At 41.4% G+C, this 21,993-nt stretch overlaps 1 protein-coding gene across 1 annotated transcript in view; it reads left to right on the top strand.

Annotated features, from left to right (window-relative positions):
• PRPS2 (phosphoribosyl pyrophosphate synthetase 2) overlaps positions 1-16,628 on the top strand; it is a 31,744-nt gene extending 15,116 nt beyond the window's left edge. The window contains exons 3-7 of the mRNA XM_045537771.1: positions 1,758-1,856; positions 2,558-2,682; positions 10,840-11,013; positions 11,959-12,118; positions 14,019-16,628. Coding sequence (XP_045393727.1) covers positions 1,758-1,856; positions 2,558-2,682; positions 10,840-11,013; positions 11,959-12,118; positions 14,019-14,111 — 651 coding nt within the window. The 3' untranslated portion in view covers positions 14,112-16,628. The remainder of the gene's footprint in view (positions 1-1,757; positions 1,857-2,557; positions 2,683-10,839; positions 11,014-11,958; positions 12,119-14,018) is intronic.
• The last annotated feature ends 5,365 nt before the right edge of the window (positions 16,629-21,993 follow it).

Below are 21,993 nucleotides of genomic sequence, written 5' to 3'. Positions count from 1 at the left end.
ATGGGGGTGGAATGGGGGCAAGGTGGGCATGTGGGTGAAACTGCCAGGCTTAAAGTGTTCTCTAGAGGAGGGAGAGCAGGCCAAGTACGTGCAGACCACAGAGAATGTTCCTGTGGCCGAGGCGTGGGAAAGGAGCGGTGCTCAGCAGACTACAGCCAGACTAGCCAGAGGGCTTTGGAAGCCATCAAAAATTTAGTTTTATTCCAAGGGCAATGTGGAACCTAGTACATGGGAGATTAATGATGAAAACATGAGTTATGTTCCATTGGTAGAGAAGATTGAAAAAGTAAAAAAAAAAAAAAAGGAGAGAAATATTTCCCCATAATCTCACTGTGTTGAAACATCTGTTAACATTTTGGGGCATTTTGGGGGTGCTTCCTCTCATTCTTTTCTTTGTGTTTAAAATGTCTATATATATATATACACACATACATATTTTTTATTGTAAGGTGATATATATTTTTTTAAAAAAAGAATGATGTATTAGAGAAAATACAAATAATCTGTTAACATTTTGATGTAATTCCTTTCCATGTGTTTTTACATGAATATACTCTGTGTGTGTGTGTAAATGTGTGTTGCTATTTTGAATGAAATCTCTTTTTAAGCTTATATTTTCTTTTTTGTGGCTGGTGTATAGGAATACTGTTGTTTGCTGAAATCTACTTGGGTCTAGTCAAATCATAGGTCTACATAGTCTCTTCGATTTCTTTGATGTGGACAGTTTTCTTGTCTACAATGTATGATGCGGAAACTAAAGCTATAGAGAAGTGAGGTAATTTTTAAAAGGATATAGTGTCGGTAAATGACAATGCATCTAAATATTAAATTATCAATCCCCTTGAAGTGTTCTTTCTTCGACCTGGTATTTTTGTTTGTTTATTTCTGAAACAGAGTCTCTGTCACCGTAGGCATTGCACCATCATAGCTGACTACACCCTCTGACTCGTGGGCTCAAGCGATACTCCTGCCTCAACCTCCCGAATAGCTGGGACCACATGGGCGTGCCACTTAGCCCACCTAATTTTTCTATTTTTTTTCTAGAGATGGGGGCAGTCTCGCTCTGTCGCCCAGGCTGGTCTTGAACTCCTGGCCTCAAGCAGTCCTCCCTCCTCAGCCTCCCCAAATGCTGGGATTATAGGTGTAAGCCACCACACCCAGCCCGACCTGCATTTTGTTTCATTTGTAACAGCATGAGCTTCCAATTGTCAGTACATGAATTCTTCAATAGCTAGATTTCTTTCAGCTCCTGGCTATGTGAGGGTCTTTTAATCTCGGTGATTTCATACATGCCACTCCATCCTTCTAGAACACTGTTCTCCCTACTTTTGCTGGCCTTGCCTTAAAAACAATTTCCTTGAAGGGTTTTCTAACCACCATCCTGTTTAAAGTTTATGTCCTTCCTGCTATCGTCTCTCTCTCTCGGTACCTTTTATTTTACTTCTACACATTTATCATGATTTTAATTTTACAAATTATGATATTACATGCTTATATGTTTAACTGTTTGCTTCTTTGATATTCGTTGTGTGTACCCAGTGTCAAGCACATTGTCTTGCAATAGTGTATATAAATAGTAAATGTTTGCTGAATAAAATGGAACGAGTATATCCTTTGTTGTTACAGTATGTGCAATTTTCTTTCTAAGGTTTTGTTGATTGCACCTGTGATTTATCTATCTTGTGTACATCTTAGTGACAGGAATCTAATAGTATCCATCTCCCCCTGTTATAAAATCCATGTCTGTTATTTTTTAGAGTCGTGCTCCAATTTCTGCAAAGCTTGTGGCCAATATGCTCTCGGTGGCTGGGGCGGATCACATCATCACCATGGACCTGCACGCCTCTCAGATACAGGTAACAGCATTTTCTTTCTGCAAACAGTGAAGTCCTGACTCTCTGTTAAGTTAAATAAGTTTAGAAGTTTACTCGGGTTTGAGTTTATACATGGCTACTCTTGGATTTTTGTCTTTACTGAACTTGGAAATATAATTTTATATTAATGCCACCTGTCTCTATCACTGCTTTGCTACCAATCAGTCTTAAAGGAGTAGGAATGGCTTCCTGGTAGGAAATGGCATGTAATTTTATCTCAAATTCTGGAAAATAATTAGAATGGAAGAGTCATAATATACATTTTTCAACCTCTTCATAACTTAGTTCTTTTGTCTCTAAAACAGGCCAAATTATACCATGCCCACTTTGTGACATTAATGAATATGAACTATTTGATGTGTGATTGGTGCTTAAGGAACAACAAACCTTTCGCTCACTGCCCCACAAAGCCATGCTATTCCTCAGAATATAAGCCATCATAAGATAATAGGACATGCCCCCAAAGATGGATTGGACTGAAATCTGCTCCTGCAACATATCTGTCTTTTGATTTAATTCTGTTAAAATTAACAAAAGGGAGTCTGTTATAATGGCTCCTTTTGAATAAAAAATTCAAATGTTATTTATTTATTTTCAAACCATACTCCCTGGTGAGTATCGTTTAAAAAAAAAAAAAACAACCAAAACAAAACCCTGCAACGTGACACTCACTTCCCCCTTAGGGATTCTTCGACATCCCTGTGGATAATTTGTATGCGGAGCCCGCAGTCCTGCAGTGGATTCGGGAAAACATCGCCGAGTGGAAGAACTGCATCATCGTTTCGCCGGACGCGGGGGGAGCCAAAAGGTACCGTGCAGGCTGCACCATGCAGATTTCTGTAGCTGCCAGTTGGTCTTTCTTTTTCCTGTGTATTAGATAAGGGAGCATGCTTTAAATTACTTAACACTTTATTTTGCTAATGACCAAGTAAGTAGAGTACAGGCCTCACTTCCAGAGCAGAAACCTGTCATCCTTGTTAATATTTCATCATTCATGAAAGAAAAAAATACACACATGCACACAATATGTATATTCTTTTCTTTTTTTGAGGCAGAGTCCCGCTCTGTCACCCTGGCTAGAGTGCCGTGGCGTCAGCCTAGCTCACAGCAACCTCAAACTCCTGGGCTCAAGCAATCCTCCTGCCTCAGCCTCCCGAGTAGCTGGGACTACAGGCATGTGTCACCATGCCCGGCTAATTTTTTCTGTATATTTTTTAGTTGTCCAGATAATTTCTTTCTATTAGTAGAGATGGGGTCTCACTCTTGCTCAGGCTTGTCTCAAACTCCTGAGCTCAAATGATCCTCCCGCCTTGGCCTCCCAGAGTGCTAGGATTACAGGCGTGAGCCACCGCGCCCGGCCTGTATATTCTTTTGTTTTCAGCAAAGAAAAGATATATTTTAGGTTTTTCTTTTAAGATAATGTTTTCTGATTATAAAAGTAATGAGCCAAATTGGACAATAAGTCTTTTAATTAACAACACGGTTGACTGAGCCTTTCTACTACAAACACTTGGAAATGGTAGCCAAAACAGAATACAATTTTGAAAAAGCAATCACTGTGCGTAGAACACCAGGAAAGGGAAATATCTGAGGCCAAGCAGTAAGAAGGGGTTAACGTGAAGATCTGTCCCAGGCTGCAAATCCCCTGCTGAGGGAGAATTTCCCAACTCCAGCTGCTTGGTGAGTACTCCCTGCTGAGCATGACCTGATGCCTGATGACCAAGCAGGCACCACACCTTCCACCCCGAACCAGCATGTGCAGACAACAGGGCAGCAGGCAGCCAACACCTCAGGATAATAGAACAATTACTAGGCTAGGAAATCAGTAAGTTTAAAAGGAAACTAAGGTGAAAAAGAGGCAGAACCGGCCTGGTAGCAGCAGTGCAGTAGTGATGGGACACTCAGTGGCATGGGAAAGGTGCTGGGCAGCCCATCGAAAGCTCTTAGCAAAGAAGCTCCAGGAGTTGATGAGGGGTCAGGGTGCAAGGGTGTTCAGGAGCGATGATGGCAACAGTAGGAGGAGGATGCTGACCCGATCTACAGTGTTTGCAGCAAGCTGAGGCTTGGTGCCTCAGTGACTTTGTAGAGCTTTGCAGATGTTATCTGGGAAGGGAAAAAGGGGGGAATGGAGTTTTATTGCCCAGATAGGGGCCTCTGTAAGGAAGGGAGAAGTAGGAGACACCCCCTACCCTCCATCCCAGTGAGAAAGGAAGGGAGCTCATAAATGTGTGCAAATAAAGGTGCAATGCATGTGACAAGTGACCATCAAGCTTCGGGATGTCTTTAAAATCAAAAGCCCATGGTCCCTCATTTGGCACCCTCATCTGCCTGAAGCCCAGCTAAGGGCCTAGAATCAAGCATACAAATTTAGGAGTAGCCCAGAAGGTAGTCCAAATGCCCATGCAGGGAAGCACAGGTCCCAGTTCTTAGAAGAGCCCTGTCCATTCAATTCCAGAACATTTTCAAGAAACCCTGTACCCATTAGCAGTCACTCCCCATTTACTTCCCCCCGCCCCACCCGCTGGCAGCCAGGAATCTGCTTTCTGTCCCTATGGAATTGCCTTTTTGAGACTTTTTATATCAGTCGATCATATGTGGCCTTTGTGTCTGACATATTTCCTTTTTTAACCAGAAAATATTACTTTGGCAGCTAATCAGCCCAAAAATATAGATTCCACAAACTTGTATGGCCTTTTCCTTTCCTACACCAACCCTATTTTTATATACATAGTCTAAAAATATCATACATGCTGTTAGCAGAAATTCAAGCAGCACAAAAGGGTACTGTCCCCGATTTGCTTCTTTAAACACCACTGTTCTTTCCAGTGTCAGAATTGTTATTTAAACATATATTCCCCCTATTTATTTCACACAAATGGTAATGTGCTGTACACGCTTCTTCATTGTGCTTCTTTAAAAACTTAACTTGCTTGAGCTTTAAGGACTTATTAGGTTAAAAAGAAAAAAACTTACTTGCTCTATATATTAGCGATGATTCCATAGCTGTGCAACAGAGTTGCCTTGTTTTTTCGCAGATGTGTGATACCCCTCGTGTGCACATTCCATAATTCCTATTATAACAGTCCCCTGTTACCCACTCATGGGTACTGTTGTTTGCACTCTTAAATACAGTCCTGCAGCAGTATACTTGCTTTGACCTTTTGTACACACATGCAAGTAGGATACGGTCCCAGAAGTGGAATCGCCAAGTGCAACGGCACAAGCCATTTTAGTTTTGATGGACAGTGCCAAAATGTGGTCTTTCCAAAAAGATATACAAGTTGACGTTCCATCAGGTATAAATGCCAGTGACTTTGTACACAGTCTTGCTCACACAGTGGGTTATCAGGCCGTTTTGATTTATGAATCGGGTACACTATCTCTGGGATCTCTCTGTGTTAATTCAGGTTGCTGTGGGTGAGGGCACGTTGATTTTCCGTGAGAGGTCTGTCCATTCATACCTTTTGCCTGTTGTTCTGTGGGCTGCAGGCCTTTCCTCTGCATTGTCAAGAGTTCTGCACAGGCATCAGATCGCAGCTCTGTTTCTCATGTGTTGCAAGTATTTCTCCAAGTTTTTCATTTCTTCCCCCTTTTTATATTCTTTTTCTCTGCAAGACTTTTAAAACCTTCTTATGTAGTCATTTTATCTTTTCTTCACATTATGACTTCTCGGTTTATGAAGGGCTCACCCTTCTCTTAAAATGCTGCTTCTCCCATGATTCTGTATATTTTTATGGTTGCCTTTTTCTTTTTTAATGTTCTAGTTTTTCCTCCATCTGAAATTTATTTTGTAATAAAGAGTGAAAGAAGAATCCCTTCTCCCCTCATCCCCCGCTATCTGGTTGTTCCAGAACTATTTGTTAAATAATCCACCTCTTCCCGATTGATTTGAAATGGCATCTTTTATTATATACTAAGTTCCCAGCTCCAAATAGATAGCTATTTGCCAACTCCTGCTTTTAAAAAATGCAGAATAAACTAACCAGAGTAAATGGTGGGGCTTGAGATGGTTTGTTCAGACCCCTTCAAAGCAGTCCCCACTCAACCTCACCTGCTTCCTCTGCCAGGAAAGTCAAACTTTTTAGGGGATGTACATTGTGGAATTTTTGTCACCTCCTTTCCCTTTGTCCCACATTTCTGCTCTACATCATTTTACCCTCATATTCTGGAGTGGGCCATTCCCCAACTGACAATCCCCTCAGAACAGCCTTGTACACATGGTGTATGCAATTGACATTATCTGTGGCTTCTTTGCTTGATACAAAAAGTCATATTTCACCAAAGAAAGTGCCATAAATATCTATCAAATTGGAGCTTGTTGCTTTAGAGAAAGCTTCAAGGCTTCACTCATTCCAGGTAAAACTTAATATCGCCACAGGAGGTCGCCCTTGGGTAGTCTTGGAAGCTTGATTGGGTTGACCACTAAGAAAAAATAAAGCTAAGAGGGCAACAGACCTACCACTGCTGAGATAGCAAGTATCAACCTAAAAGTGGAATGGGAAGTAGTTGAGACTAAATAATTCAGATTTAACTTTTTTCCCCCAATCTGTGTACATGCTCTATAGAAAATTTGGAAAGTTAGAAAGAAGAAAATTTTAACTATCTTTTATCTCTACCAGTGACACCACTATGAATAAATTGGTGTATCGTGTATCTGTCTCTCCTGGGGGTGCCTACACGTACTTGCACACACAGAAAACAGAATGTAAATAATGTGCTGGAAGAAATCAAAGTCAAACTGTATATATGTTGTTTTAGTTCTAGCTTTTTCTGCCTAAGATTTCAGTGTCATACGTTGTCCCAATGCCATTTGTGAAACTAGCTTTCCTTAGTTGGAGTTTAAATGGCGTGTAAATAGTAGTACTACATATGCTTTAAGGTGATTATGGGGCAAACTTTTTATCAGCCTTCAAATTAACTTTTTTTTTTCTCAATTAAATCCTTATGTAAGGAAAGTTGGTAGTTAAACAAGTTCGGGAATGAAGGGTATCTGTTAGGGCTACTGTGGTTTTCATTCTACCCTGAAGGGTGATTTTTTTAAGGGTAGGAGAAACATGGCTCTCATCATAGTAACACTTCCCTTCACTTCCAAGGACATCTGGAAATCTGAAATGGGTGTCTTATTCTCTTATCTAACAGGTTTTAAGTTTGGTCCCTTTTCTGTTACCCTGATTATTGACATATTTGGATTTATTACCACCATCTTATTGTGTGCTTTAAAGCTATTGCCCAGTATGTTTTTTTTCTTCTCCACAAACTGGACATTATTATTATTATTGCGGTTTCAGACAATCAACATTTATTTAGGTTTTTCCACATATTAGCCAATATCTTTGCTCACCTCCCCCTCCTCCCGCATCTCTATATATCTCCCATTACTTTCCTTTTGCTTAAGTTGCATTCTTTAAATAGTTGCATGTTAGAAGTGAATTCTCAGGTTATATAGTTTGGCTGAAAATATTTTTATTTTGCCCTCATTCTGGAAAGGCAGTTTCGCTGCGTACAGAGTCCTAGACTGACAGTTATTTTCTCATATCGAATTGAAGATATTACTCTACTAACTTCTGGCATCCGTTGGGGGAGTTGAGCACTTGGCCATCAGTCTGATTGTTATTCCTTTCTAGGCGACTCTTCTTTATCCTTTTTTAAGACATCTGATCCTTTTTGAGATTTCTTGGTCTTCTATAGTTTTATTGCGATTGCTTGGGGATTCATTTCTTGGGCTTACTAGATTGGAAGATTGGTGCCTTTCTGTCTCTTTTGTTTCTTGGGCTGCATCCTGGACAAGGTCTTCATCTCTGTCTTCTAATATACTCGTTCTCTCTTCAGGTCCTTTCAATCTGTTTACTACAGTTTTTTAATTTCAAATATAATATTTTTTATTTCTTGAAATTGTTTTCTTTCCCATGTCTTAATTGGTCATTCTTTATAATCCTTTTATTCTTATCCAAGTTTCTGTTTTATTTCTTTAAAATATATCAAACAATCACTTTAGGCTCCTTTTTAGCTAATTCCAGCATCTTATTCTTTGCTGTTGTGATTTGATTACATCGTTTCTGGTGGCTATCACTTTTGATGCCTTGGTGCCTTGTGACCGTCTTCTGTGAAATCCTCAAATTCCTTAGAATTTTAGCATTGTAATCCTTCCAAGAGGATTTGCATTTGTCCTTTGCCAGCTACGTTGGTGTACTAACCCAAAGTATCCCTTATAAATTAAACTCTCCACTTGAGGGTTTTCATCACACACTTAATAGGAATTTGGACGAGCAGCCCTCAGGAGAGCCGAGATGTGGTTTTGAACTCTCGAGAGAGAACTAACCCCCTCCACTCAGCATCAAGTTTGAGACAGGTAAGCATCCTTCCTGTTCGTACGTGGGCAGCAGGTTTAGTTTTCATTCCTTGTAACTCTGAAGAACCTTTGGCCTCCCTGGGTTATAGGAGGGTCTCCTGCTGGACTCTGTCTCGGCTGGGCCCTAGGCTTCCTTTCTCATCCCCCTGTCTCCGCCAACAAAATGGAAGCTTGAAATCATCAGGGCTCCTCAGAAACCCGCAAAGCAAGCCCTTTGTTGCATATCAGCTTCTCAGGATAACCTGCTTCTGTGTTCTCTGCCTCTGACGATCCCTGCTATCATTCCCGCTCTGTGATGTGTTTGTAAAGATAGTTCCCCTGGATTACAGTGTAATCTAGCATTGCAGTTGTTCCATTGACACGGGTGAGCAGGCTGCCTAGTCTGCCAGAGCACCAAAGTACAACTGAAAAAGATGTCATCTGGAAGTGGAGATATGTCTCTGTGGAATAAAGGTGGCTTTCCCCTAGGCCTTATTTTCATGTCTTGAGATGCCAAATGTCCTTGCTGATTCTAAGGTGGAAAAAGAACATTTAGGCTTGAAAGAGGTTGCTGCATTCTTTGGTCAAATTAAAAAGAGGGTAGCTGAATAAGTTATACACAGAGTTACCATGTGACCCAGAAATTCCACTCTGAGGTGTGTGCCCAAAAGACTTAAAGATAGGGACTCAAACAGGTATTTGCATGCCGGTGTTGACAGCAGCAGTATTCACCATAGCCAAAAAGGTAGAAACAACCCACGTGTCCATCAACAGATGAATGGATGAACAAAATGTGCCACATCCACTCAGTGGAATGCTATTCAGCCTTAAAAAGGAATAAAGTACTGATTCTATCTATCTATGCTGCAACATGGATGAACCTTGAAGGCTTTATGCTAAGTGAAAGCAGCCAAACAAAAATGGTCACATGTCATATGATTCCATTTATGCAAAAAGTCCAGAATAGGCAAGTCCATAGAGACAAAAAGTAGATTAGTGCTTTGCAGGGCCAGGGTTGGGGGCAGGGGGGACAGAGAATGGGGAAGGACTATTTAATGAGTGTGGGGTTTCTTTTTGGTGTAATGAAATGTTCTGGAACTAGATGCAAGTAGTAGTTGTACATCATTGTGAATGTACTTAATGCCATTGAACTGTACACTTTAAAATGGTTCAGAAGATAGATTCAATTTTATATGTATTTTTCCACAATTGAAAAAAAAGTACTGGCTATGTTGAAAGTCCTCAGAAATGGGGAAGGGTAGCCTGGAGCACCTTGTCCCCTTCCTGCTTCCCGTTTGGCCCCAGCGAGTGGATTGCTCCCAGAGACTTGCCCCTTCTGTCCTTGATTAGGGCACACGGGAGCTCCATTCCTAGTCACTGGATGAGGATGACACAATGAATAGGACCAGTACTTTAAAAAATAATGTTCGCAGGTTGTATCCTCCATGCACTGCATCTTAAATCGGAGTATGTGTGTATTGGTCCCTCAAATGTTTTTTCAGCTAAATTGCATAACGTCTGATTGTTATTTTAAAAACTGGAATAGGAAAATCTTTTGGGGGGGCGCTGAGACAGGGTCTTGCTCTATCGCTCAGGCTAGAGTACAGTTGTGTGATCATAACTCACTGCAGCCTCCAACTCCTGGGCTCAAGCAATCATCTTGGCTCAGCCTCCTGAGTAGCTGGGACTACAGGTGCCCGCCACCACACCTAGATAATTTTTGTATTTTTTGTAGAGACGAGATCTTGCTGTGTTGCCCATGCTGTTCTTGAACTCCTGGCCTCAAGTGATGCTCCCACCTCGGCCTCCCAAAGTGCTGAGCTTATAGGCGTGAGCCACCACGCCCAGCCAGGAATAGGAAAATCTTAATGTCACATATCTACAGCATTGTTTTGAAATAAGTTTTACCATTTAAGTCCACTGTTTACCAGACAATCCAAGATTTCTAGGGCTCACCAACAAGCCTGGCCTGTCTACTTTCTCTTCCTGTTGCCAGCTCAGCCCCTTCTGAGCCAATGACTTCTTTTTTTTTTTTCTGTTTTTTAGAGATGAAGTTTTGCTATGTTGCTCAGGCTGGATTTGAACTCCTAGGCTCAAGCCTCAGCCTTTCGAGTAGCTGCGACTACAGGCGCACGCCAGCGTGCCTAGCATTAATGGTGTTTGAGCATTTGCATTAGTTGGGTAGAAGAGCTAGACTCAAGGCTTAGAGTCTCCTTCGGCCTCGAGTCTAATGAAGCCCATTCTCACAAGCCTACATGTTACACGCAAGTGTTAACCAGGCCTTTTGTCCCCGCTATTTTCCACAAACTGAGCAAATGGTAGTTCCTAAATAATGTGCTTTAAGCTGTGCCTGTGATTTTTAAAAAGTACTCCCAAATACTAACAAACTGAATATCAATTTCTTATCCAATAATTTTATGCAGGGCGCCCTGACATTCGTTCCCAGCTACCACAAATGCAAGGCCCATCGCTAGCACGTGTCTCCCTGTGCATTGCTTAGGGCATACCCTAGACCATGCCTGGCTGAACAAGGGAGACCTGACTCTTTCATATTGAGTGTGGTTGCTTGCTGCGTTCCTAAAACACAATTTTAAAGAATTGATTGTAAAGATTTTTAATTGACTGCATCTTTGCCAGGGTCACGTCAATCGCAGACAGGCTGAATGTGGAATTTGCTTTGATCCACAAAGAGAGGAAGAAGGCGAACGAAGTGGACCGGATGGTTTTGGTGGGCGACGTGAAGGACCGCGTGGCCATCCTCGTGGACGACATGGCTGACACATGTGGCACCATCTGCCATGCTGCGGACAAGTATGCAGGCAGTGGGGAAAGCGCTAGGACCTGTCACTAAGAAAGGGAAATGCATCCGCTTTTAGAATTGGGCCTGTTTTTCCTATAATTATCGCTGGTTGCTTGGCAGTGGAGTTTTAGACCAAAGGAGATGGTAGGCCCATTATCTTTATCATTCTTTTTTTGGTAGAAAAGAAATCACAGGCTTTTCATTTTCCAGGTTGAGCTTGCAGAGTATTTGAGAAAGGGTCAGAGGAGGTGCTTCCCTTGACACTGAGTATGGAAGGAAAGAGAGTTTGGGGGCTTTTTTGGGCCCTTGCATCCTTCTGCTCAGTCTTCAAGGCAGCCTTCTTGGTCACGTGGTCTTCCAGAGGCTGCCAAGCTGCGCGGTCTGGAGCAGGAGCCACCACTGCGCCATGCACGACTGTGGAGCTCTAGGACCGTGGCCAGTGTAAAATGCACACCAGGTTTCAAAGACTTAGTATGAAGCAAAGAATGTAAAATACCTCATTAATAATCTTTTATATTGATTACACGTCAAAATGATGTTATTTTTCACTATATTGGTTTAAACCAGTGGTTCTCAACCAGGGGCAGTTTTGCTCCCTGGGGGACATTTGGCAATGTCTACAGACATTTTTAGTTGTCATGACTGAGGAGATGGGTGTTGCTATGGGGGAGAAGCCAGGGATGCTGCTGAATTTTCCTAAAATGCACAGGACAGCCCACATAGCAAAAGAATTACCTGAGCTCGAATGCCAATATTGCTAATCCCTTATTTAATGGGATACAAAGTGTTTTGCTAACACGTACCTTAAAAGATCCTATTTTAGGCTAACATATGTGCGTGAAATTTGTTTCATCTTTTCCTTTATGGAACACACTTTTTGCTTTTACCATTCATACTAGAGGAGAGTATTTCAAGAATTTGTGACACTTATTTTTTTATCTTCTGTTATTTTATAGGCTACTCTCGGCTGGAGCCACCAAAGTGTATGCTATCCTTACCCATGGGATCTTCTCTGGGCCAGCTATTTCCAGAATAAATAATGCTGCCTTTGAGGCTGTTGTTGTCACAAACACAATTCCGCAAGAGGACAAAATGAGACACTGCACCAAGATTCAGGTACTGTCCACACCGCAGGCAGAACCAAGCAGCAAGGCAGCTATTTCAGATCCCTAAATATAGCATCCAGTCTTCTGTGTGTGTGGCTCCTTGCTAAGGCAGATGCTGGCAGAGGTTGCAGCTTCTCATGACAGCAGGATAAAAACCACGTTAGATCCCTGAGAAAGGCCAGGGCCAGCAGAGGTCAGTGCTCACTATTTAGAAATAGCGAGTGAACAAAATTGCACTAGCAAAACAGTCAGAAACAGGCTGCACTAAAGCTAAACATAGAATTACCATATGACCCAACAATTCCACCCCTAGGTGTATACCCTCAAAATTTGGAAACATGTTCAAACAAAAACTTGTGCATGAATGTTCATAGCAGCGCTGTTCACCATAGCCAAAAGGTACAAACACCCAAATGTCCGTCAACAGATGAATACATAACTAAGTGTGCTCTCCATGGAATATTACTTAGCCTTTTTTTTGGAGACAGAGTCTCGCTCTTTTGTCCTGGCTAGAGTGCCGTGGGGTCAGCCTAGCTCACAGCAACCTCAAACTCCTGGGCTCAAGTGATCCTACTGCCTCAGCCTCCCGAGTAGCTGGGACTACAGGCATGCGCCACCATGCCCGGCTAATTTTTGCTATATATTTTTAGTTGTCCAGATAATTTTCTTTCTATTTTTTAGTAGAAACGGCATCTCGCTCTTGCTCAGGCTGGTCTCAAACTCCTGACCTCGAGCGATCCACCCGCCTCGGCCTCCCAGAGTGCTAGGATTACAGGTGTGAGCCACCGCACCCAGCCTTTACTTAGCCTTTTAAAGGAAGGAAATTCTGACACATGCTATAGCATGGATGAATGTTGAAAACATTATGCTAAGTGAAAAGAAGCCAGACACAAAAGGAGGAATATTGTGTTTCCACTTAAATGAGGTATATAGGATAGGAAAATTCATACAAAGTAGAATGGTTGCTTACCAGGGACTGGGAGAGGGGAAAATGGGGAGTCATTTAATGGGGACAGTTTTTTCTGGGGATGATAAAAACGTTCTGGAAGTAGATAATGGTCATGGTTACACAACACTGGGAATGTAATTAATGTCACTGAGTTAAATGGTTAAAATGGCAAATTTTATGTTATATATTTTAGCACAATAAAGCAAAATGGGGGTGGGGAAGCAGGCTGTACTAAGACTCTTCAGAGCTTTGCTCCTTCCTGCCCCTCCTGACTGGATGTCCACTGGCCACCAGAGAGCTGGCAGTTATATTTTCATGCCTGACTAGCAGTAGTTTAGGTTGGGAGTTGGCACCCTGCAGCTCACAGGCCAAATCCAGCCCATCATCTGTTTCTGTGAATAAAGTTTTATTGGAGCATAGCCACGCCCATTCATTTACCTGTTGCCTGTGGCTGCTTTCACGCGACAACAGCAAAGTTGAGTATTTGTGACTGAGACCATCTGGCCTGCAAAGCCAAAATTATTAACTATATGGTCTTTTATAGAAAGTGGTTTGCTGACCCCTGGGTTAGGTGATCACGGTTGTGCTGCTCTTAAGTGACACAGTCACCTTTTTTTCAGAAACAGAGGAAAACTTTCCATATAACGATTGAGTAAAATTGATTTTAAAACAACAAATGACCCTAGAAAAGATGTCTCTGGTTAGCACCCTGAAAAGCCTTTGAGTCTCTGCCCTGAAAAATCTCCCTTCCCAGATCCCATATGGGTTTGGTTCAACAGGCTGTCATTTGAAGATAGACCCCAAAGCTGTCTGTCCTCAAAAGAAAAGGGCATGGGAGGTTTTGATAGTAACACATCATGTGTGCTAGAGAAATCGCTTCTCAGCTTTCTGGCTTTTCAGTTTTTAAAGAACTCAATGTCTCGCTTTTTTCCTCCCTTCTGTTTTTCTCGTTGGCGTTTAGGTCATTGACATTTCCATGATCTTGGCGGAGGCGATCCGAAGGACACACAACGGGGAATCTGTGTCCTACCTGTTCAGCCATGTCCCGCTATAAATCCAGAACGTACGATGTCCAGCAAGCCTCCTCTGACTTCTGACTTGTTTTCGTTTGTCTGATTTTTTAGCTTTAGGACTCAGCAATGATAGGATAATCACTGGCAAAAGCATCAGATCTTTGTATACTCTCAGATTCATTGTTTCCCTTTCTAAAGCTCAAGATCATTTCTTTCTGGTGTTTTAGGGAGGGTGATGGTTATTTGGTCTTTAAATGAACTATCTTAAGTGAGAAATGTTTTTGTCATCTTCACTTGTTCTGACAGGTGATCTTTTTCCTTCGTTCTTTCAGTACTTCGAGGCAACAACTTTCAAATATATAATTTCACTGTGGGAGTTCATAGTTTATATATTTCGAGGTTGCCAAAGGTGACTTCAGATGAAAGCCTTCTGTGTAAATATATAATGATAATGCCTGTGGACATTCGGGTAAAACCCTGTATAGAATTAGCCCTTTACTTTGGAGTAAACCTTAAAAAATTTATAATACCATGAATTTTTAATTTTTCTTTTCTTTTTTTTGTAACCATCTTGGTTATTGTACTTAATTTGGACCAAATTTTATTTAGCTTAAGATGGCCACTGACACATTTATTTTTGGTAAACAATAGACATATCAGAGGCAATGTAGTTCTGTATTCTTTATTAATGCTTCTGAAACATGTTATAACTGTCACTTACCTGAAATGCCATGACCTAAAATTCCAAAATTATGCTCACCAATTGCTCTGATTTGGAAACTCTTTTGAGATCCATTCTCTGAGCTCCTTGTCACATTAGTGCCCTCCTCGGTCCATCCCAGATGGACCATTCTTTGGAATGTGCCTCATGTCTTAAAATCTTGTTCTTTTACATCATAATTTTAGCTATAGCTTTTACTTTGCATTTTTTTCCCAATGATTTCATTTGTAGATATCCACTGAAATAAAGACTCCCTTAGATCCCCTCAGATTTACTATTCTGATCATTATCTTGATTTTGACATAAATAAAAGGTGACTTTTTATGAGAGCCACCAAATGCATATTTAAACATTGTTTCATTAGTTTTGATTTCGTGTTCTTTTGCCCTTTGCCTTTGGAAGTAGCAAGTCTCTCGCAACTGGTAATTTTAACTAAAGCTGTTCCATGAAAAATATGGGTAGGAGATGCCTGTGAAAAAAGTACAAATTAGTGAACTTTAGTTGCTCCAGTAGGATAATGTTTTAAAAGTGGCTCAGAAGTGTCTGTAGAGGGGAAATTCACTGAGGATTGCATTCTGCATAAGGTGACCCTCACAACATGCTCCTCTGGGAAGTGCCTTGCTGCCTCTGTGGCAGAAGTCAAGCATTGGCTCTTTGTGAATTTTATTATATGTACATTGGTAGACAATGAGTTCAATTCTTCAGAAAGAAGAGGATTTGCATAGGCAAAGCCTAGGAAAAATGAACAGCAGTCTCTCCCTTCTGCTGAATCTTAAAACTGGTAGAGAATAAATTCTCTGCTCTAAATTTTGCAGGTAGAAAAATCAAATCTATTTAATGAGTCATTAACAAACTTGAACAGCAATCTTTGGGGTTTTAAACTTCACTATAGTAGAGGATGAATTGAAGTTAGAAAATACTGTTTTAGTTTCAGAAACTAACATTTTGCTGTACCTTAAAGTGGCTTGGTAAAGTCAACTGTGCAGTACAGATTGACTATGTCTAGCAAGAGTTGACTTGAGACGTGTAAAGAGTCTATTTTGATGCTATGTAATGTTTATTTTTGATAAATGTGTGACATCTGTATTTCTTGGAATTTCTATGCTTGTATGAAATACAGGTGTAGTTGTAAAGACACATGTAGACAGCTTGACATGCAAGTGTGCAAGTTTAAACATGTGGACGGGACTAAAGCCAGTTGATTTAGTAAAAGGTAATCACTTTATCTAAGATATTTAAAGTCTAGGAATGTATAGAGCTAGTTTTAAAGTAATGATCTTCAGATAAAAAAAAACCAGATAAGGAAATCTGCATTGGTGTTCTCTGAATTAAGCACGAATGGTTTCTATCGTGCTTTAGTCCCACTTTTGTATTTTAAAGTACTTCTGAATACAGTTATGAACTAATTAGACTGGACTTAGCCATACAAAGTGAAAATTCAGACCTTAACTATTTGAGGTTTTCCAGTTCAACAAAGCCAGTGAAGACTGTCTGGTGAGCAACGGAGTCCCGGAACTTTCTCGATCCTTGCTGCTCCTAGTGTGGAAACCTGAGACCACCAAATATATCGGTCCTGCCCAACTCTACTGAATGGGGGTGGGCTTGGCGTATGTCTAGCCAAAAAGGGAAGCCAGAGAAATATGAATACACCAAAGTTGTTTAGCCTCCAACTTAAATTATATTAGTCAACTTCTAGATGATAACTTTTCTTGGTTAAATACAATGTCAGCTAGGAATGTATCATTTGAAGTGCTTGTATTGATTTGGGTGTAGGTTTTTAAGATCTTCCAACATTGTACTAAAACGTTTCAATAAAATCATGCTGACAACTTTCTTTCATAATTTGTATCATCATTGTGGATGTTTTGACCGAATGACGTGTTGATGTAGTGCCTGAAAATGTCTGCTACTTTACGATTATAGCCCAGCATACAAAATTACAGAAAAGCCAGACGTTAATTGAAGTCCGCTCCTCTCCATTTTGAAGGTGTTTCTTTCTGAAAGACTTAACTAGCAGTCTCCTGTCCCTGAAGCACAACAGCCGTGCCACATAAGGCGTCCAAGTTGTTAATTCTAGATGTTTCCTATAAAATCAAAGGTTGTACGGTGTGTTTACACATCAAAGCAGTGATGTTCAATATCCATTTATTGGAGCAGACCAAACTTAAGTAGGCCGCGTAAACGTTGTTCATGGGCTTTGATTTCAGAAGCATCTAGAAGGATTCCTGCCCCCATAGAACACCTACCTGTTCAGTGTTGCTTCACATCACTCCCGTAGGGAACAAAGTAAATTTATAATTATATTCCACAAGTGAAGCTCAGCCTTAAAGTATGGATAACGCACGCTGAGGGTGGCAATGTGTCTTACAGTCACAGTGAAATATGAAGAATTATAACCTGGTTTCTATCAGAAAAAATGTTTGGATCACAGTGTGAGAAAACATGGTAGAAAGTACTAGAAAGGAGGAGAGAAGTGAAGGAGAGATGGAAGCAAAAAAAACTCCACCAGCTTTGCAGTTGCACCGAATAATGCTCACACGCCTTGGGAGGTGTTTCATTTCTTATCTGCAAGTCCTACCCAATCCACTGGCTGCAGGGGGACCTAGAGGCACAGTGGTAAAGGGACAGAGGCGTGCAGGGGGTCAAATCAGGCTGGGGAGGTCATGCAAGGCTAGGTGAAGGGACCCCCACTACTATTAATAGATGGTATTTCATGGCAGAAGTTTCCAGAACGCCATGGCTGTGTTCCAGCATGGATTGCAGAGGGCGCTTGATGTGTTTCCATGAGGACACCCAAGTGAAGACGGGAACTAGGGCTGAGACGCACTAACACATCTTTTTGTCTAAACTGTATGGAGGCCAGCTGCAGTGGCTCATGCTTGTAATCCCAGCACTTTGCACTTTAGGAGGACAAGGCAGGAGGATCACTTGAGGCCAGAAGTTTGAGACTAGCCTGGGCAACATAGCGAGACCCCATCTCTACAAAAAAAAACAAAAAACAAAGCAAAACAAAAACTGCTTGGAGAAGTCAGTAGAGTCCCTCCTGCCACTACAAATACTCATCGATTTATCTCCTTGTGCACCAGAAAACATTTCTCCTTTCTCCTGCCCTTGCTTTCCAAGACCACATTTGGGATGGTTTGCTTTATTGGAGTCTTTGAGCTCTATTTTCTCCTGAAAGAGCAGAATGCTGAGAAACACAGAGTCCACCACTTACTAGAGTTAAAAAATCAACAGCAACAACAATAACAACTTTGGACTTGTTGCTTAACCCCTGTGTGCCTCAGTTTCCCTATGTATGAAATGGGGATAATAGTATTACCTTTCTTACAAGAGTGTAAGGGGGACTATATGAGATGATATCTATAAAGTGCTTAGAATTAATAGGTTTATACATCAACTTCAATTTTAGAGCAAGCATCTTGAACCTTCCCTTTGAAAGAATTCATAGAACTTTTTCGGTGAGTCTTGTATTGTTAAAGAAAAAGTTATATATCTTAAGAAGAAGCAAGATTTTTATGCATTTTCTAGGTATTAAGCCTAGAGGGGAACACAGTGCCCTTGACTGCCATTTTAGAAGGGGTACAGGCTGGGCACGGTAGCTCATGCCTATAATCCTAACACTCTGGGAGGCCGAGGCAGGCAGATTGTTTGAGCTCAGGAGTTTGAGACCATCCTGACCAAGAGTGAGACCCCCATCTCTACTAAAAATAGAAAGAAATGATCTGGACAGCTAAAAATATATATATAGAAAAAATTAGCCGGGCATGGTGGTGCATGCCTATAGTCTCAGCTACTTGAGAGGCTGAGGCAGAAGGATTGCTTAAGCCCAGGAGTTTGAGGTTGCTGTGAGCTAGGCTGACGCCATGGCACTCTAGCCCGGGCAACAGAGCTTGAGACTCTGTCTCAAAAAAAGGGGGGGGTACATTGTCTTGGCATGTGACTTCCTCAGACAAACGTAGTATTTAGGTGATAAATAACTGCATGTTAAAAAGACTTCCAGTCTGGTGTGGTGGCACACCTGTAGTCCCAGCTACTTGGAGACTGAGGCAGGAGGATCACTTGAGCTCAGGAGTTCAAGACCAGCCTGGGCAACATAGTAAGACCCTGCCTCTTAAAAAAAAAAAATATTTCCGGTGAACTGTAGAAACAACAGGTAGGAATGAATGTCACGTGATTATAGAGCTGGTGACTCACTGAGGCCATTTACAACAACCTGATTCTATTCTACCCTTCATTCACCATCCCATCATAAAGACAATCAAAAGTGGCGCCCAATATAAATGGGAAGAACAGTTTTCGTTCTCCTAACAGTTGAGTTCTGTGGCCAAAATAAAACCCAGCTGAACTAATTTTACATTTTAAATGAGATAAAAAAAAGAATAAGAAAGTGAAAACTGTAATGTACTGGGAAGTGCCCTAAATTGGGAGTGTGGCAATCTAGATTCTAGTTCCTGATATGCTACTAGCAAAGTGTGTGACCTGGGAAAAATGTCTACACCTGAGTCTGAGCATCTCTCTGCAAAAATCAGAGGGAAGATGATTACTAGAGTCCTCAGCAGTTTTAATAGGCTATGGCATCTATTCTAGATCTAGTTAAAATAGTTCTACTAGCCGAAGGCTGTGGTTCCCATGAGGAAAAGATGGTTGCTCCTCCATCAGGTGACCAACTTGTTTTGGTTTGCCTGGGACTTTTCTCGATTTTAGCACTGAAAGTTCTCTATCCCAGGGAACCCCTCAGTCCTGGGCAAACCAGGACATTTGGTCACCCTAGTTCCCTCTCTTCTAAGGTGGATAGTTATGGATCCACCTGGGTGAGGAATCACATGAACATGGTTCTGATCTTGTGCTGGCTGCAAAAAAAAAAAAACAGAAAGGAAAGGAAGAGAGGAAGAGGAAGGAGGGAAGGAAGGAAGGAAGGAAAGAAAGAAAGGGAAGAAAGAAAAAGAAAGGAAAGAAAGAAGAGAAAGAAAGAAAAGAAAAAAAAGAAAGAAAGAAATAAAAGGAAGGAAGAAAGAAAGAAGGAAGGAAGGAAGGAAGGAAGAAGAAAGGGAAAGAAAGAAAGAAGGAAAGAAAGAAAGAAAAGAAAGAAAAAGAAAGAAAAAAGAAAAGAAAGAAAGAGAGAAAAAGAGAAAAGAAAGAAGCAAGCTCTGTGGCAAGCCCAGCAATGTGCTAGGGATCTGCAGCATCACAGGTCTTTTAACATCTGTTTTCATCTAACTGTAGAAGCTGAAGAGCCGCAGCCACAAAATAAGACAGGAAGAAAGGGGGAGTGGGGTAGGAAGTACCTTCAAAACCTGGCTTGGTTGCCAGTCCTTTGGCACAGCTACCTTTCGTGCCACAGGTGGTCTTCAGAGACCCCAGGGACAGTCCAGGCAGAAGGCAGTGTGCCCAGAACGTCCCCTGACGTACAGTGCTCTTCTATGCCTTGAAAGATTCTGACATCCGTGAGGACTTGGCCATCTGTGTCTAAGGACATATGATTCTCTCATTTTCCCTAGACAACGAGTGTTAAATGTGGTGTTTTCTTGCAACAAAGCTAAGACTGACCGTGAATTATGGAAACATTTTGAGAACTAAAATTGAATTAGTGTCACTCTATAAAATCATCAGAGTGATTATTTCTGGGCATATTTTGACATATGTTTCCTATAGAATGAATGCTGGAGGTACCACTGATGTGGATTCACCTGAGGAACTAAGGAATGACCCCAAAGTTCTTGAAGCTTCAGAAAACCCTGTATTTAGGACCAGGGCTATGGAATAGTCTCCTAAAGTGTTGAAAGAGGGACAGGCAGAGATCCCTTTTGACAGCAAGGGTGGTCTGACTTTGAGTTAATTTCTGCACCTTGAATGCATTCATAGCACTTAAAGAGCAATTCTGCTGTGAATACTGACAAAGACTCACTACTGGTCCTGACTAGAGTCAGGCTGCTGAGCACTCTGCTCTATTAGGCTTGACCTTGGGCTTTCCACTCTGTCCCCATAGAATTCAGTTTGAGTAAGAATCCAGCCCGGTGGTGGTGGCTTCACGACTGTAATCCTAGCACTTTGGGAGGCCAGGGCGGGAGGATCAGTAGAGGTCAGGAGTTCGAGACCAGTCTGGGCAAAATAGTGACACCCCACCTCTACAAAAAATAGAAAAATTAGTCCAGTGTGTTGGCGCACACCCATAGTCCCAGCTACTAGGGAGTCTGAGGCAGGAGGATCACTTGAGCTCAGGAGTTCAGGGTTGCAGTGAGCTATGATTGTGCCACTGCCCTCCAGCATGGGTGACAGAGTGAGACCCTGTCTCAAATTTAAAAAAATAAATAAAATTTAAAACAACAACAACAAAAGAATCTTGCTAAGTCAGTTTATGGAAAGTACCCACCCTTGGTATCTGACCACCCTCAATATCTTATCACCCTCACTTCCCTTCAGCAAGAATTCTGTTTGAGTTGATCTAGCAAGAATCCCCCTCACCCCTGATGTTTCTTCTTAGTAATTTTCCGTTCACAGACCCCCACCCTGCTCCTTGGTTACAAATCCCCACTGATCCTTGCTGGAGTCGAGCCCAGTCTCTCTCCCTACAGCAAGACCCCTCTGCAGTCCGTGGTCCCTACATCCATCACAAGACACCCTCTTAAATAAAGTCTTTTTTAGTGTCTTTAACAAATGTGATGAATAAGTTTTTTTCTTTAACAATACAAAATTCACAGAAAACGTTCTTTGAATTAAAAATTATTCAGAGGAAAACCAGTTGGCACAAGAGCCAGTATTTCCTCACTGATTTGCATTGGCACAGCCATGGACATGGTTTCAACCCTTGCGTGTTGGAAATGTTTTGTTACATGCATCTAAGTTAGGAACTTTAATATACCAGAGAAATACCACTTGCTTCTTTGTGTTTTGACTTGTGTGAATATTTTGGATCAGACATATGTCAAGTGGAAAATTTATATTTGTAGTCCTCCGACCTGCCTCGATGCTTTCTTCCACAGCATAATGAAGGAGTAGGTCTCCTTTGTTTCATTCATTCATTGACTCAACAGTCCCTTATGAAGTACCTGCTAGTAGATCATTGTGCTAGGATGGGGCTATCATGTCAGAACAAGATAAATAAAATACATGAATAAGGCTTACATGAATCTAGCCTTCAGAGTTTACATATATAGTTTTATGCACAATCATTTTACGTAGGCAGCACAGGAAATATAATG

Source organism: Lemur catta, chromosome X (assembly GCF_020740605.2).
Source record: "Lemur catta isolate mLemCat1 chromosome X, mLemCat1.pri, whole genome shotgun sequence".
NCBI classification, from domain to species: Eukaryota; Metazoa; Chordata; class Mammalia; order Primates; family Lemuridae; genus Lemur; species Lemur catta.
The sequence above is the reverse complement of the archived record's forward strand: the minus strand, read 5'-3'. Positions and strand labels throughout refer to the sequence as shown.